At 33.2% G+C, this 19,462-nt stretch overlaps 1 protein-coding gene across 1 annotated transcript; it reads left to right on the forward strand.

Moving 5' to 3' along the window:
* The first annotated feature begins 145 nt into the window (after positions 1 to 145).
* On the forward strand, positions 146 to 19,343 carry LOC111061832 (COMM domain-containing protein 10). Its single transcript, XM_022349528.2, has 5 exons — positions 146 to 275; positions 948 to 1,111; positions 6,989 to 7,202; positions 8,378 to 8,536; positions 18,382 to 19,343. Exons 2-5 carry the CDS (start codon positions 1,074 to 1,076, stop codon positions 18,601 to 18,603), a joined length of 633 nt encoding a protein of 210 aa, XP_022205220.2. The 5' UTR covers positions 146 to 275; positions 948 to 1,073; the 3' UTR covers positions 18,604 to 19,343.
* The last annotated feature ends 119 nt before the right edge of the window (positions 19,344 to 19,462 follow it).

The raw sequence follows: 19,462 nt of genomic DNA on the forward strand, positions 1-19,462 counted from the left end.
ATTTATAAATAGGATTGAATGAATGTCAAAAGTATCTGTACATTACGGTATTTACGATAATCCTATAAAAAATAATGGTCCGTGGGAGGTTTGAAATGCTGCGCCAGAACTGTCGAGTCTCGAAGTATCACTAAATCGAAGCTTGAAACATCGATCATCGAATGGAATTGACATGTTTGACAAAATATTTTGTAACTAACCTCAAACTCGAACTTCGTACTTATACTCAACTTTAACAAAAAATCATATTTTAAACAAAATCTTGGACAATCTTGGTAATTATTATTGAAAGCTTTTGTTTTAATCCGTCTATAGCCTATATTTATCTAAATATTTTATTACAATTTTTATTCCATGTCTAAAATTTATCTATTCACATTAAATCTAATACATATCTTGTTTTTAATTTCTTTTCGCAATCACATCTCGTATTGCAATTGCGTTTAAATTTTGTTATTCATTATGAATAGGCCTATGTGAATCTTGAGACAGGAATCATGAATTATAAGCTGGCCGGGTTGGTCTACAGCCTGTTAGGAGCACCGATGGCATGGACGTTTTATCATTTCAACAATTTACCAACTCACTTCCTATTACGTAAAAGCTAAAAGCACATAAATTATGGACATTATTCGCAATAAAAAAATAAACCAATTAGGCCTATGGTTGAATTTATTTGGCACGTCTTCAGAATGCTTCGTCTCTTACGAGGCTCGTATATTACGCTAGTATAGCTAGTTTTCCTCTTAAAAAACATGCATAATAACGAACAGAAAAAAATCAGCGCATCTATTACACTAGTATACTAGTTGGGGTTGGGGGCTAGGACTAGGCTAATACATGGTAATATTAGCTTCTAAAACTATCGTACATTAATTAATATTGATAGTAGTATGCTATTTCGGTAGAATACTGTTATTCTTAATACTAAAAATTGTTATTTACAGATAGTTGTGTTAATTATTTGATATGATACTTGATGTTGTTCCTGGGGTAATGAGTTGCCATATAACTTAGACAGTGACAAAGTGAGAGGAACAAGAATAAGCTCACAGTAATTTGACAACTATAAAATGGCAAAGAATGGTATGTGGATCTCATCCACTTCAAGGTAAGTTGTATTTTCAATCATATTATAGATACCATAAAAAAGAAAATTTGTATAGCTTTTTGTTGGTGTGGTGTGAGTCCCTTGCGGAAGGTTCCACCCAAAATATTTAAACTGTCAGCCGGAACTGAAAATGAAACGTGCCCATTTGATAGCACAGGAGTCAACAGGTGCAGTCAGTATGCTCATTCCGTGAGGAAGGTAGGGTGCATATGCATATTGTAACAATATTCATTGTTCCAATTGTGAATGATGAGGATTATGCAAATTATCATGAGAAGTCAGTCTGTTATAACAGCTTGTTTCGCTGCTTTGCTTTTCTGCGTTGTGTTGTGTTGACTCTGTTAGTGTGTGTGTAGGAGTTATGTTACTAAGAAAAATCAACGATTTTCCTGGAGCATCAGCTTGGTTCATGACCTTATAAGGCAAGGAATTTGTGTCCGATTGATTATCAATCATGCCTTATTTGGTTAGGAATTTGGAAAATAGCTGTCATATTTGCTTCATGTATAATATCAAATGAAAGTTTGTTTTTAATTCACGAAATGGAACTTCATATGGGATTGATATATCACTCTCCAATATTCATGTATTTTAGGATGTTCGAATAACTGTTCTGACTTATTAAGATACAATAATTGAGTTGATTTTGGATATAATGTAGTGTTCTTTTAGTCTGATAAAATAATAGCTTTGTCAATTTTGTACAGTAGATATTGATTGATAATTGGAATGAATTTTACAAAAGAAGCAGATTCATTAATTACTAATTGTTTACAGTGTTCTAATTTCTTATCTTCTAACACTTCACTTATACACTTATTTTTTATCACTGTCACATTTCTGCAGTAGTAGTTGTCACACAAAAATTCACATTTACCAGATAAAATTTCGTCATATCTCAGGATAAGGGAAGGATATTCATGAATGGTGGTAACTTCAGTATTACGATAAACAGGATAGGATAATAAGAAGAAGGTTTCATGAGTAGGTGATTTTAAAGGGAATTCAATGAAGTAGGATATATATTCTTTATATATTGAGCAGTGTACCTTTGCTAATTGCCATAATACTTCTGGTTCTTCAGAAATCAATTTTACATTCGATTCAGAAATAATATTATTTATTTCTTTATGGGATAATATACTAGAATGTAGAATATTCTACAATCTACAAAACTCCAAACTAGTATCTAAATCGCTTATTTTATTAAAGAGCAAACTTAATGAGCTAAATAAAAGGGAAAATTGCTGGTTCAGCTGTACAGTCGTAGTTTCATTTGAGAGAGTTTTGAAATAGTTTATAATTTTCAAATTATTCCCATGAATCTTTTTCACATCAGCATTAAAATCGTCAATGAGCCTTTTGTTTACTGAAAATTGATTCTCAATATTATGCTGTAAGCGGTATTCATTTGACTGAACTTGAAATAATATTTTGTCGTATTTTTCTTTGTCGTTCGCTTCCATGCTACCGGTTACCCATGAAATAGCTGAGCCAAGTCCATTGAAAAGTCCACGCTTATTTCTACTTTTGCTGATATTGATGTGATCTAGTTTTGTTTCTGTGTATTTTAAATGCATTGTTATGATGTCTAGACGGCCTTGATCGATATTGTGTTCACGCAAAGTGAATATTGTTCTTTTGATGGTATTTAATTCGATACGCAACATGTTTACATTAATATTATGCATGTATGTAAAGGTTTCATTTATTATGAACGAGTCCTGAATTTTGATAGGAGTGATGCCTGATGTTTTACTTAGATCAGTCAATCTATACGGGTTTGCTGGTGTTAGGAACAGCATCAGAAGTAGAAACATTGTTACCTGAAACAGATAAATTAGTTGATTTCTTTTTCTTTTGAGCTCGCTTCACTCGATTCGGATGAAGTTTGAAGGGTCTTTTCTGAATCGCTCTTGGATTAGTAGCTAATTGAGTTTCCTTGTTGTATTTCACTTTGAAAAATTTGGGTTTGTCCTTTTTATTAAACGTTGTCTTTATGAAGGGTTCGTTAGGCATTTCAAAATCTTTTTCTCTAGTTTGATTTAAGCGATCAGTTCTGTTTTGTTTTTCTTGTCCTACTTTATCTTTTACTAGTTTGTGAATAGTTTTCAGTTTTTCTAGATAGGCGTTTGTTCTTTCTTCAGCAATAAGGGCTTCCGTTATTTCATCAACATATGGATTTTTCGATACACCAAAAGTCATTTCCATAGGAGTTAGTTTCAAGGTTGAATTTATTGTGTTATTGAATGCGATAATTGCAAGTTTCATATTATCTTCGGGTTTGTTGACTTTATTTTCCATTTGTATAGCATTAAGGAGTTCAATGAGTGTCGAGTGTGCTCGTTCCAATAAACACTGGGAATCTGGATGTCTCCTGCGGTGGCCAGCGTGGGGTTGAACTAACTGCTAGGCTGGATACGGTTACAGCGTGATTGTGATAGCAGCTTGATGGTGGTTTTCCATTGAGAGTTCTTGAAGTCGATTTCGTGTTTGTGGTTTGATTTGATTTACACTTATTAACACTGGTGAAAGTTAAGTTCTTGTTGAAGAAATTTTTGAAAGTTTGAGTTTACTCTGATAACACTTGACTTTGTTTTCTCGTTGGAGAATAATTTTGTAGTTGAGTGGTAGATTTTGAAATTTTGAAGTCGAGTCACTTTCACTATGAGTTTCTCGTTGGAGAAAAATATATGGGTTGGTTCACGGATGAAGAGGTGAAACTCAAAGTTTTTTTCGTTGCACAAGATAAAAGGTCTTGTATCCGAGTTTAATGAACGTGGATGGATACAACGATAAAACTTTCCGCGACGTAAGTTCGGGCGCCAGTTAAGTGATTGGACGACACGACTGAGTTTTTAAAAATTGAAACTTTATTAACACTACAACTACAGAAAATACCGAATTAAAGAATTTCGGGAGCCGAGTGCTCTCGTCAAGAGTTTGAGTAGAACTAACTGAAAATAATTAATTGAGACATGAAGAAGACAATGCAAGGTCAGCTATATTCTATAACCTTGTAGAAATGTAGAGTAACTATAAGAAGATATTTCTGAAGAGGAAGCTATTAACGTAGATTTCAATTACTGTTGTTCAAATCCAAATTGACTGATGTTTATAGTATATTATTATGAGTTCTGTTAGTGTTTTGTGATATAGATTGTATTTGTTTTGCTGATTATAATGAAAGGCTTTCCTGATTCTTGGGGAAACACCTATCATGTATTTATTTTTTTTAATTACACTCTATATGTAATTTGTGTAGGAGAGCAGACTGAACAAACTAACAACAATACTCGAAATACCATATTATGAAGTGATTCAATCAAGTAGTGAATTATGTATTATGGAATACTATGTACCCATCTCTTTGTATAAACATCTCTTTGTACCCTGATTACAAATAAATTCTTTCCTATTAAATCAAGATATTAAAGTAGGTAATGTCTATTTGTGTTTTAAAGTAAAAAGTATTAATTTGAGTTTTATATAAAGAAACCTAAATTAGGTTGATTTTATGATATAACCGAAGTTGAGTTAATTTGTATTATCCTAGTTTATTTTTTTTATTCTAACAGCGGTCAAAGTACGGGTCCATCAAAGTATGGGTCCATCAATGTACGAGTCCATCAATTTACGGGTTCATGAATGTCTCGTGAACGTGTGTCTTTAAGCCGCTGAGATGCCTCTGAATCGATGGCAGTCCTAGAAGCTTGGGGTATGCTGTCTCCTGTCCATCTGGACGTGTAGAGCTCGGTCACCGAGCCTAGATTCAAATTGAAGAAACAGCTTTGAGGTAACAACTTTTTCCAAATTAAACAAACGTCCCAGGAACTCCGGATGTGGCAGAATGGGTTTTGTGACTATAGACTTTCAAAAAGGGGAGGGGTGTAAAACGTGAACCATTTAAATCAATTAAAACGTGCTGAATTAGACTCTTTTTGTTAAATTGTAACTTTGATTTGGGAATTAATAGATTACAAATTTTTATTTCGTTTGAATAGTAGATTTTCGGTTGTATCTTTACATTGAAATGTGAGGCCATATTTTCTCTGTAAGGATCCAGCTGGGAATTTCAGTTTTCTTTAAATTTATATTTTATAATCTACTAAACTACTAAAAGTTGAATTATTATATGAAATGTTTAAAGGTCCCTTATTGATAAATTAATGTTTTAAAATAATTTTGGTCTTAAAGTTGTAAAGGATCAAATGAAGTTTCAAGGACCCTAACCTTTTCTAAATTTGTTTTGATATCACATAATTTTGAATAGTTTTCCAAGGTAGAATTCCGTTATGTGATTTTTTAGGAATATTTGTCTTTGCTGCTTTCATAATAATTATAAAGATACAGAATGGATATGATTAACATTTGATAGCATTTTGATAGTGTTTTAAAAGTTTTCAAGTGTGTTCTAAAAGTTTTCTGAATTTTATGCTGATCTTTCTTTTAAAATATCTATTGTTATTTATGATTAACTTCTGAGCAATATCTATGATAACTTTCAATTATTCTTCTTTCTGAAATTAGAGTCCTTTAAGCTTCTTATGATTCAATCTAAAACGTTTTCAATGTAAAGCAGACAGAGTAGGATACTATCTAATTAGCTATATCGGAGATAACTTCCTAAATTTAGTGATTCCATTTTCGGTTTTCATGATGTAACTTCATTTTGTTTTATTAACTGTTGAATTTAACTGTAAGAGGTGACAATATATTTGATATCTTCTCTCTATTTCGTTGTCTCTCTTGTCATTTCTGGATTCCCGTTCTCTAGCACTAGGTATGTTTATCAAGCATCCCTTTTATTAAGTTATATTGTGTGTGCTTCTAAATTCCAAATTAACTTTCTAAATTCATAGCACGGCACAATATGTAATTAAATTTTTGCATCTTATAATCCAATGCCAACTGCAATGTTCAACTGTAGGCCTACTCAAATTGCAGTATAGTCCAGTCAAATGATCATTTTTCAGGAAACAGTCCCGACAAGGGTTTTCTTGTCGGCTTTATGTGTATTTTGGGGAATTCAGGGCCCCAAAATACACATAAAACCGATGAAAAAATTCTTTGGGTGCTGTTTCCTGAAAAATGACAATTTGACTGAACTAAGTAAGTCACATCACCACAACAGAAAAAAATGAAAAATTCAGAGATTTCACCAACATTATAATTTAACCTCTTGTTAGGTGGACTGCTTCCGCCTACCCTCTTCAAGGAATGTTCATTAGCAAATCATTCCTGCTTACTGACTACAACATTGTTCATTCAACTTCAATGATAAGACATAAGTCAGGCCCGGTTGCACAGAAGCCGGTTAAATTTTAATCGTAGTTAATTTCACGAGAACCAATCAGAGATGGCTTTTTTGAAAAGACGGCTTCTCTGATTGGTTCTCGTGGAATTAATCACTATTTAAACTCAACTAGCTTTTGTGCTGCAACCGGCAAATAGGCTGCGAAGAAGTACTATAGGTACTGAAGTTGGTGCTATTTCAACCAATCTTTAGCAGTAACGAGATGGAGCTGAGTGCTTCAAAACGCTACCAGTCCAAGCAAAACTTACGTTAAAAAGTACATAAATCTTAAATTTATTATTCAAACATTATACAATAGTTATATCTGGTTATGTGTAATATAAAATAAAAATTCCATCACAGACTGCAACTTTTAATTTGTTAAAAGTTATAGTTAATTTGTTAGTGATAGTTTAGACTAAATTATACGACTGGCAAACGACCTAAAGCCCAAAAATCTTGTAAAAGTCAGTATCTTCCAACTTCTCAAATTTTCTGAAGATTTAAATACAAGTTCTCTCTTTCTTATTGTATAAATGATTAAATTATTGTTGAATTGATTGAATCTATTCTGTTTTCAGCCTGTTGCATGGTGTGCAGACCATAAATAAGATTGACAACCAGAAGTTTCCGTTCGTTTTGAATAGAATCGTCCAGTTTCTGCAGAGCCCAACAGAGGCTGGTCGGCCGTTTACCGCTGACGAGGAAGAAAAGTTGATTTCAACTCTTGAAGGCATTGAGAACGCCGATGACTTGCAATCAGTCCTTGAAACGTCCACTTTCATTTTCAGTCAGGTCAGTTAATTTATTAAATGAAGAATTTTTGCTAAATCTCTTTTGATTCTTGATTTTTAATCTTTTTAGCTGGTTTATGTTTCTTTTCAATACTTTCTTAGAACTATTTTGAATAATTTTCACGGGTTTCTATCTGAGTAGAATCTCCGTTTGCTTATAAAGTCTGTCTTAAACTTCACAGCGTTTTTGTGGATGGGATTCTGAGTGTTCTCGGTTAGAACTGAATATAATAACTGCCAAATTTGAATGTATTGTTTAGTCCAGTAGATTTCTAGTTCTATTGATAGGCGAGTGAGTGTCATTTTTTCGTACTCACTAAGATTCAAATATGATTATAAATGACATAAAGATTCAAATATATAATTTTATGCATTTTTCTAATATTTATTACAAGTTTTAAGTTAATTGATTGAATTTATTTTACTTTATGGTCTATTATATATATATAAGAGTATCCTTTTCAATAAAATGTTATACACACAAGTCACAAGTGTATGACAATATCAATGAGACAATGTTTGAAATCATACTCATTCCTATTCAACCGCTGTATCTATCTGAATCTGAATAGTGACCATAGAGAAAAGATTCTGATTGTGAATGATGATTTATAATAATTATTGTTGTCTTAATAGTATCAAGAAAACCTTGTTTGGGGATATACGAGCTCTCCATTCTTTTCACCAATAATTTTTTTGAAAGTTATTCAAATATCGTTTTCTTATGCAAGAAATTCCCATGTGATTCCAAATCAACTCAAACATGCCTATTCAGTTACAGCATTTCCTCGTGTTATTCAGAGCTAATAAGAATAAATAAAAATGCATAGTTAGCCTCTAATTAAACTTTGTAAGTCACTACAGAGGAAAATATCTCTAAATCTGATTGAGAAAAAACTTCTTCTTTAGTTCATCGGAGAAACGACTATAAGAGTGTTTACAATAGAGCTAATAGTTGGAGAACTTCTGTATTATCACCAATTTTGATAGCATCTTAATCTATAACTGTAATGCGAAGAAAAATGAATTATTCTTGAACTTTGAAATTTCCAGCATTGCAAGTTTTTATTATTTGGATGTATTTTGTCAATTCAATGGGATATATTTTTTAGTGTATGCAATTCTCTTTTGGTTTTGATTGCCTTGATTGCTAGTAATTGAACTGTATGTTTCCAGGCTATCTACCATCTAACCAAACCGGCTGTTCTACAGAAAGATCTCATGAGTGTTTTGCAAATGACCGTTGAAAAAGCGGAAGCATTCGCCACTGTTTGGACCAATTGCGCCAAGTGCTTAGTCGACAAAATAAGACAAAAGTCAATACAGCCTGTTCAGGTTAGTTACAAGCTATTCCAAATGCATAATTTAGTCAATATTATTAACTAATGAATTATTATTTGGGAAAGAAATACACATCATCGCATTTTTAAGCTTCCTTTAGATTCCTGGATGTAGCCACACAAAAGGACAAATAGTGTCCTCAACAAAAAATGGGAAATTGATCATTTCATATTTTAATCGTATAGGTCAAGCCAAAATAGAATAATTCATGTGAGCCTCAGAAAATAGCTATGTTTGACTAAAAATCGGATCATTATTTAAATTTTCAACTACTGTTCACAAATTGAGCTCGAACTTGAGGCTTCAGCCAATAGTACAGTCAAATAAACATTTTTCAGGAATCAGCCCAAAAGATTTTTTTTCATCGGTTTTATGTGTATTTTGGGGCGCTGAATTCGAATCTGGAATTTGCTGATACGCCAGAGGGCGGCTTCATCCCTAAAAATTTCTTGGGTCTTTTTTGAAATTTCCATCTTATTACGGAAACCTCAGGTTTTTCGAAAAAAGCATTCTCTACAAAATTAAATGTAATAAAATTTCCAATTATTAGTAAAGTTAGTATCATGTAATATTGAATGGTCGAGCAGGATTCTACGATTTCTGGTTTTGGAGCTACAAGTTTTCATAAAAGGGGTATTTTTCAATGTTTTTTTTTTAGAAAATACGTATAAAGGGAGTACTAGCAAAAATAGAAAACCATGTCCTACAGTAAAAATACACATTTCCATTGTTATAGTTTTTGAGGCCTTCCTAACTGATCAGATCAGATCATATTTATTATATTTAATATTTCAGATCATATTTATTATACAAGGGTTTTGTTCTATCATAATCGCCTGTAAGAAGCACTTAATTTCAGGATTTCCTAGTGGGGAGGCAAGCGCCTCCTCAAGGCCACCTCAAGGATCAAAATTTTCAACACTCATAACTTTTGACACAATGATCGGATCTTTTCGTATTACAGCTCATTTTTCTCAGCTCGTCAAGGCGGTGCAGAATCATGTATTATGAGTTGAATTTCATAAAGAAAATGGAAAAAAAATTTAATGTACTTTAACCCATATTTCCAAACACAAAAAATGATCAATTTCTATATTCAAAGCTGTGTATTTCGTTAGATTCGAATTCAGCGCCCCGAAATACATATAAAACGGACCAGAAAAATTCTTTCGGGGCTGTTTCCTGAAAAATGACCATTAGACTGGACTACAAACACATTGTGTGAAATTTATTCAATTGATAGAACAAACAATACAATAGTCGGAAATGAAAAAAGCAGGCTATTGCCCAAAACTTCATCTATTTCCTAATTTTGTCTCAAATCGTCCAAATATTGGGCGTATGAATAAAAACTGAGCATATGCTCATGAACATGAGAGCATGGAGCATAAGAGCCTGTTCACATGACTGCGATTTACGCTCGGTTGTCGCGCGGTTGACCAACTGAGCGGTTGCCAGGTATAGGGAAACACATGGTGCCGTACACAAGTAACGCTCGGTTTTAGTAGTCGCCGGCGAATCGCGGCGGTTGTAGTCTCCAGTCCAACCGCTCGGTTGCCGGGCGGGTCGATATACTGGAGCAGGCATGAGAGCGTATACATGTCTTCAGTCAACCGAGCGGTTCCGAGCAGAGCAGTTCACATAGTGCACATTCTATTACAATTTTAGTTCAATTAAAATTTATTCTATTACAATTTTCAGTTCAGTTAGCTAGTAAGTTTAGTTCAAGTTAGTTTTTAGAGGATCATAGTTCATAGTAGTATCTAGTTCAGTATAAGTTAGTTCGTAGAGGATCATAGTTCATAGTAGTATCTAGTTCAGTTTAGTTTCAAGTAGATCATAGTAGAAATATGGAAGTAGGCCTAGAATCCTTTGACACTGAATTGTTTATTGATGAAGTGGCGAAAAGAAAGTGCATTTGGGACTTGGAGTGCTCGGATAACAGGAATAGAGTTCTGAAAAAGTCTGCTTGGCAGGAGATAAGACATTTTTTCAGAAAGCAGCAGTTCACAGGAGCACAAAACAGCCTTAGGTATACTAGGGCTAGTATATGGTATAGGGCTAGTACCTATATAGCTAGGGCTACAGTGAGGTCCACGTTATAATGACAGTATTCTTGTCTATCATTCGACAAAGCCGGTGGTACGATCCTTTTCTAGGTCCACAACGATGCCAACTATGTTTTTGACAGTTTAGAAATATAATTAATCAATGCAGAGAATGGGCATTGCTATTCTTCTATCTTTATCCACTGCCATTATAACGTGGACCTCACTATAGTACATAATATCACTATGTATTTGAATTTTTTAAAATAACACCAGCATGATAACATTCTACACACAGTAATATGAATAATGTGAGAAGCAGTAATATTAGAGTAATATAGTGATAAAGATTGAGTACATCGATGTTGTAGTGATTATTTATCATAACCGAGCGCAAACCGCTCATGAATCGCTGTCATTTGTACGAGGCTGGCAAACAGAGCGATTTGCCAATCGAGCGTAAATCGCTGTCATGCGAACAAGCTCTTATGTTTCGCTCATGAGCATTAGGTAGAAGCATAAGCATTTGCTCATTTTTATATGGCGTAAGCAGAGCCAGCAGCAGCAACAACTGAATCAACAACAGAGAGCGCTGAGCAGCCGGTCTCACTCGGCATCGTCTTGTTCATCCTTGACTGACAGCGTCCTTCCCGTTGCCATGGAGACTCAGGGTCGTATGCGACAGGCATTGGAGGAACTGTTACTAAGTGATGATTTTCTTGATCGATTTGCGGCGCAACTCGAAGATCGTCTGCGGGAGGGCCTGTGTGCGTCGGTTTGCGCTGCTTTGGGGGGCAGGCTGGAGGCGGCTGAAAAGAAAGTGGACGAGCTCACACGTGATATCGAATTGCTGAACAACCGAATGATGCAGCTGCAGCGCGGCTTCGATAATCGTTTGGATGGCATCGAACAGTACCAGAGAAGAAATAGCATAAGGATATCTGGTATACCTGAGATCGAGAATGAACAGTTGACGAGAACTACAGTCGTATCCCTGATAAATGAAAAACTTTCACTGAATCTGGTGGACGCTGATATCGACCGGTGTCACCGAGTGGGTCGAGCGCCGCCTGCGTCTAGAGCTGATGGTGCACGGCCGCGACCGCGGCAAGTCATCGTTAAAATGGTCAGCTATCAGTGTCGCGAACTGATCATGAAAAATCGGCGAAGCCTCAAGAACACTGGAATTGCAATACATGAGGATTTAACTAGGATGAGACGTCAGTTTCTTAAGAGAATGGGTGATAGAGTGGGATGGAGGCAGGTCTGGTCTAGTGATGGTCGAGTCTTTTGGAAGCAGGATGGACAGATTCACTCACAAACTTTCGATAATCCTATTTATGAAGAAGGTACTTATTAATGGTAAATAGTAAAGCTTTACTTGAAACAATATATTGGAAAAATATTTTTCATGTATTAACTATTGTTTGAACATTTAAATCTGATTCAGCTGTCTCATAGCATTGATTTTTCTGTTTGGTTTTGTTTCGTATAGCATCTCATAAATTATTTTTCTATAATTCTCATTGCTATTTTTCTTCTCAGTTTTGATTATATCTTCCTGAGTCGAGTAGAATAGTGGAACATTGATTATAATTAAATTTACTCTCATTCAGACTTTCTATTCCTCTTCTCAAATTGGTTTGTGTTCTGAATTTGATAGATAATGGATTATGACAATTGTTGGAGAGCTTTTACATTATTGAGATTTGCTATTTCTTATTACTGATTTTCTCATTGAAGTTTATTATTGTTTTTGTTTTTGCTTTTCATAAGCTCTATCATTATCTTTTCAAGTCAAGGTATATGGAGCTTCCTTCCTAACAAGTAGCCTAATGTTTTCTTTATTATTTAAATATTCGATTTCATTTACATTTCAAATTCGTTAATGAATTTATTTTTATTTATTTCCTCTTAACAAGGAAGATTGTTTTTTTTTTCATTTTAGCTTTCTTCCTTATCATAATGTAACTTACTGTACTATTCTTTTTCCAATTGATTATTTCCTGCTACTGTTTTCTTGAGGATGACTGATTCTAATGTGTGAAGACGTATATGTAGTTTCATACTAAATTTCGATTACTTGCTCTTTCTGGCACTTCAATTCACATAATATTATCACACAGAAAAGTTTTTCCTTATATGCATACACGCTACACTGTAGTCTGTTTGTGCTGATGACTGGATTTCATTAGTTATATCCCCATCAAATGAATTATCATATTATATTTATTGGGGAGTTCCATCTTGCGTTGGATCTGACTGTGTTTCGAAGGGTTATATTCTACTACGGCTTTCCACACATCGTGGCTTTTCTTCTTATTTTGATATCATCATTAAAAAAAAATTTTCCTACGTCTTCACTATAAATAACCATAAACATTTTAACACTTTTTCACTAAACTTTCCATATGTCAGCTTTACATGAAGATGATGAACTTGTGGGATATTATAACACTGTTGAAATAGATGATTTTTTTTCCATTGAACCTCTTGAGCGAAATCATTATGAAGGGGGCTTAAATATTTTTCACACGAATATAAGGAGCATTAACAAGAATTTCGATGAATTAGTGCATTATATTGGTAATGTCAGTATTAAATTTCAGGTTGTTGCATTGTCGGAGACATGGATTTCGGAAGACTCACAGTTTCATTACAGTTTGCAAGGTTATAATGTAATACAAAAAAAAGTAAATTCTCTAAATGTGATGGGATATGTTTGTTCATTGACGAAAACATTAAAACAGAACTAATTGACTTAGTAATCGAAAAAGCAAACTACATCTGCATTTCATGTTTAATAAATAATGTTAAATATATTATAATTTCAATTTATCGATCACCAGCTCTGAATCTAAACGAATTTATTACAAGCTTAGATACTTGCCTGAATCAAATGAAAGATTTACATAATATAATTATAATAGGTGACATAAATCTCAATATCCTCGCAAATAATCATTTCGCTAACGAATACCTAAGTACACTACACATGAATGGTTTTAAATCTTATATTAACAAACCAACCAGAAGTATCAATGGAGCCGTATCCTGCATTGATCTCAAAGAAGATAATAAAACTAAAAATGTTGTGACAGGTGTAATTTCAAAAACCAATATAACAGACCATTTCAGTATTTCTTTACATCTGAACGAAGTTAATGATAAGGAAACGGAACACGGTGAGCCATGGACTAGAGTCAAAATAGATTTTGATGGTCTTATGAAGGACTTACAGGGAGAAAACTGGGAAGATATATACAGAGCCGATGATATTGATATTATGGTGAATCTTTTAGTTGACAAATTAAACTCTTTAACACAAAATAGAACAAAAACAATTCGCATGAGTAAAGATAAAAGACCTCTTAAAAAATGGATTACACCCGGTTTAGTAAACTGTATACGTGTTAGAGACAAAATGCATAAAATTATTAGAAAGCAACCAAATAATATCCAACTAAATAATAAATATAAGTCATATCGAAATATTCTAAATAATTTGATAAAACAAGCGAAAATCAATTACTTTAACAGAAAATTTGACGAATACAAAAATGATTCCAAGAAAACCTGGGAATGTATAAACGAACTTTTAGATACTAAAAAGAATACCAAAACAATCAATCTGGATGCCGAAGTACTTAATAAATACTTTGCCGATGTAGGAAAAACTTTCGCTGGGAAAATTTCTGATGATATAAATAATATACCTATACCTAAATCCCAAAACAACTCATGTGAGAGAAGTATCTTTCTCCGCCCCACAAACACAATAGAGATACAAAAGATAATTGATAAATTGAAAAACAAAGCAACACCTGGAGCCGATAATTTCTCAGGATCGTATCTAAAACGAATATCAAGTTTTATTACCGAACGCCTGGAATTTATATTCAATAAATGTTTGAGCAATGGATACTTTCCTAGTAAATTTAAAGAAGCAAAAATTATTCCTCTACCTAAAACCGGCGATCCAAAAAAACCTGAAAATTACAGACCAATCAGCCTACTAAGTAATTTATCCAAAATACTAGAAAAGATTCTAAAATTGAGGTTAATGAGTTTTCTTGATAAGGAGAATATAATTAGTGATAACCAATATGGTTTCCAAGCCAAAAAGTCTACTAAAGATGCAGTAATTCACCTTAATAAAATTGTGTGCAACAACTTCAATAAAAATAAAAAAACTCTAGCTGTCTTTATGGACTTATCTAAGGCTTTTGACACTATCCCACACAAATTACTACTAGATAAGCTGAATAAATCTGGAATTAGAGGGTCCGTAAACAATTTATTTGCAAGCTACTTATCAAATAGAAAACAATATCTAACTTTAAATAGCCGAACTGACATTAAATTCACATCCGATTTTGGACTGCCTCAAGGATCAGTTCTATCACCGATTTTATTTCTAATCTATGTTAATGATATGCTCAACCTAAACCTTGGAAATTGTACTACATTGTCATTTGCTGATGATACAACACTCATTTTTAGTGGGAGTAGCTGGGAGGAAACGTTCAGTAACGCGAACAATAATTTAAAAATAGTTCAGAAATGGCTTAAGGATCATGTTCTCACCCTCAATACTGAAAAAACAAAATACATAACCTTTTCACCTAATATTACCGGATAACCACCAATAACTATGAATTTGAATATGAATGCAAACTGTATAAACATGGTAAATGAGGGACAGGAGATAAAAACACTGGAAAGAGTACAAACTATGAAATACTTAGGAATAGTAGTTGACCAGCACCTTAAGTGGAACAAACACATAGAATATTTATGCTCGAAGTTAAAGTATCTGATCCATATCTTCTACAAAATAAATAGAATAAGAAATATAATTAATCAATGCAGAGAATGGGCATTGCTATTCTTCTATCTTTATCCACTGCCATTATAACGTGGACCTCACTATAGTACATAATATCACTATGTATTTGAATTTTTTTAAATAACACCAGCATGATAACATTCTACACACAGTAATATGAATAATGTGAGAAGCAGTAATATTAGAGTAATATAGTGATAAAGATTGAGTACATCGATGTTGTAGTGATTATTTATCATAACCGAGCGCAAACCGCTCATGAATCGCTGTCATTTGTACGAGGCTGGCAAACAGAGCGATTTGCCAATCGAGCGTAAATCGCTGTCATGCGAACAAGCTCTTATGTTTCGCTCATGAGCATTAGGTAGAAGCATAAGCATTTGCTCATTTTTATATGAATAAGCTTTACCTTATTCTTATTATATTCTTACCTTATGCTCCTGAACTCTGGAGCAAATGCTCACGTATTTTAAAGATTTTTCATCAGCTGATTCGTCTTACTTTGTTTTTATTGTAAAAGTTTAGAATGTGCTACTCACGTAAGCGCAAAATATGGAATAATGTAAAGACCGATTGTGTTTGGTCGTCTGCTCTGTTCTCTATCTATGAATTGAGTTTTAGGTTAGTTGAGTTCGGAATAAGAAAAAAAAGTAAAAAATGTTATCTCTATAATAATCAATAGCATAAGTATAATAATAATATAATAATCAATATAAACTATAATAATCAATAGCATAACTTGTGAGACAAGTTAAATTCCATAATAAGTTTTAATTAATAATAATTATTCAGTAATAATTGAGATAAGTTAAGTTTCTCTCAGCCTTTATTTGGGAAATATATCAGGGATGTTAATTTTCCAAAGGTCTGTTGTTGAATTAGAAATTTTTAAACAGTATCGATTTGGCATATTTGGTCGGAGACTCAGGTTTCAACTCTTTCCATACAGACTCAATTTCTTCTATATACAGAGTGTTTCAGAAGAAGTGTCGAACATTTTAGGGTATTGTTCCTGGATGATAGGAGACTACAAATGTCGTATTTCAAGTAGTGTCCAAAACTCAGCGGTTTTCCTTATAGCTGCCATTTTGTTTTTTACTTATGAATTTTTATCTCAAGAACGAAATGTTGTATTGATATGAAATTTGACATGAATATTTATGCTATATGAAGACTCAACTTTAAAAAATAAAATATTCTATAAGAACATTTCGTTCTTGAGATAAAAATTTATTTTTGTAAAAACTTTCAAAATTTTACATAGAAAATTTTTTATTTTTCAAAGTTGAGTCTTTATAGCATAAATATTCATGCCAAATTTCAGATCAATACAACATTTAGTTCTTGAAATAAAAATTCCTATAGTCTGTGTAAAATAAGTTAAGACTTGGCCCTCCATCCAAAGAAATTACAGGGTTGCCAAATCGTGTAAAATTGCAACTTTTTCAAATTCCAAATTCAACGTCAATATTGGATTTAGAATATCATCCCTGACATCCTAGTAGTGCTAAAAAAGTTTCATGGTTGAAGGATTAAGAGGAAATTCGACTTTTATAATAAAATTGGAAACATCGCGAAGATTTGTTTTTATTTTGAATATCACTTCTCTCTGAATCATGGGGCGTCGTAATGCGTAATAATTTTATATCAAATTAAAGGAGAAAATGTCTCCTTTCTATTGGTGTCTGGATCATTTTTATACGACCTATAGTTATTTTTTAATTAATTATTATGTTCGTCATTGTCGAGACATTTCGAGCAGAAAACATTAAATTTTCGACATGCTGGAAACTTTTTTGTTTCAGAAGGTAAGTGGGTGGTGAAAGCGAGAAAGTTTTTCAGAAATAATAGAAATTATTTTTCCAATTATCAAACGTACTCGGAAGAACGTATTTCGGCCTCTCAGGAGCTTCAAAGTCAAGGATAGCGGCTGATTGGTGGGTCACCATATATGCTATGAATAGCTGGGATTAACAAAACAAAATTCAGAACGATTGAAAAATTTAGCAACTGCAAGCCACATGATTATCCTATTATATTGAGCGAACAATTTCTGTATTTATATATCTGGCTATTTTTATATCTGGTTATTTATGTTTAACGGATCTCGAAAACGGCTCTAACGATTTTCACGAAATTTGGAACATAGTAGGTTTATGACATAAAGATTCGATTGCACTAGGTCTCATCCTTGGGAAAACTCGCTGAACGACTTTAAAAGGATAATTCATCCTTGTCGAAAATTTCATGTTTTCTGCTCGAAATGTCTCGACATTGACGAACATCATAATTAATTAAAAAATAACTATAGGTGAGATAAAAATGATCCAGACACCAATAGAAAGGAGACATTCTCTCCTTTAATTTGATATAAAGTTATTACGCATTACGACGCCCCATGATTCTGAGAGAAGTGATATTCAAAATAAAAACAAATCTTTGCGATGTTTCCAATTTTGTCATAAAATTTAAATTTCCTTTTAATCCTTCAACCCTGAAACTTTTTTAGCACTACTAGGATATCGGGGATGATATTCTACATTCCACATCCAATTCTGACGTTGAATTGGGAATTTGAGAAAGTTGCAATTTCACACGAATTGGCAACCTCGAATTTCTTCGGATGGAGGGTCAAGTCTCAACTTATTTTACACAGACTATAAGTGAAAAAACAAAATGGCAGCTATATGGATAATCGCTGAGTTTTGGACACTTCAAATACGACATTTGTAGTCTCCTATCATCCAGGAACAATAACCTGAAATGTACGAAACTACTTCTGAAACACCACCCTGTATGGGGCTACCACATTTATTGAAATGAAAATTAATATAAATACTTATGTTGTTCACGTTCTTCAATCATTATAACGCTGAGGGAGCATCATTTCAAATCCTGGTTTGTCAATTACTCTATTTAAGATGGAATTTAAATTTGTGCAGCTGGAAAACGTGAATTGGATGCTGAACGTAACTGGCAGCTGCAGTACGAAAGGCATCGTCAACGAGCCGAGAGCTGTGATCGAGTTGCAGTTGAAAGACGAGAGCAGTGCAGGGGGCACAGGGGGCACCTCCAACATAGTCATGGACTTGAACCATAAACAACTCTGCGCTCTCTACGATACTTTGGAAACAATACAGACCGCACTGGATAATCTGAGATGAGAAATCACTTCAGGAATTTAGAATAAATTGTATAAAAACATATTATGATGTATTTTCCACTTGAATAGTTTTTTTTTGTTGATAAAAATTAGGTTTCAATACTAAAAGCATGATGAATTTGAATTTTGAGTCAATAAAACTATTCAAGTTGAAAATACAATATATTGGTTAGACTATTACTCTATGTTTGTATTTCATTATTGAACTATTCTAGGCCTATATCTCTGATAACGTTAACGTATCTCTGATAACGTATGTCCTCAATTATTGATTTTCAAATTCATATTAATCGTTCACACACTAAGGACCATGCACCATGCACCATCTATTTCATAGTGTTACATTCAAAGTTTAGAGCATAGCAGCGGATCCCATTCAATTAATCTCCATTTAAAATCTGATCAAAAGTCTTTCTTGTTGTGATACAAGTTAGTTTGTATAAAATACAAATCAATTTGTAGCAAAATCAAATTATTTTGCAGTTTTAAAGTGTTACTATTTTCCAAATTTTGAAGAAAGTACAAATCATACTTTGAAAAATGCTTCTAGCCGAATAAATAACGGCGGTGCTAGATTGTATGAAATTATGATTTTACAAATTTATAATTTCACTACAATCATTATGATAGTGTAAATATAATTAGCTGTATGCGTAGAAGCAGTTTTTAATATAATTTTGTGAATACCATGATTTGTATTGAAAGAAAATTGAAATTTTCAAATTATAATAAAGTTATTATTAGTTATTATACAAAAATGCTTTCTTGAGTTATTGTTGATAATCCATGAAAATAGCAATTTTTGGGTTGATGTTTAATTGTAAGAAAGTTTCTTTACTTAAAGTTATGTGACCTATCAA

The sequence above is a fragment of the Nilaparvata lugens genome, chromosome 4, assembly GCF_014356525.2.
Source record: "Nilaparvata lugens isolate BPH chromosome 4, ASM1435652v1, whole genome shotgun sequence".
NCBI classification, from domain to species: Eukaryota; Metazoa; Arthropoda; class Insecta; order Hemiptera; family Delphacidae; genus Nilaparvata; species Nilaparvata lugens.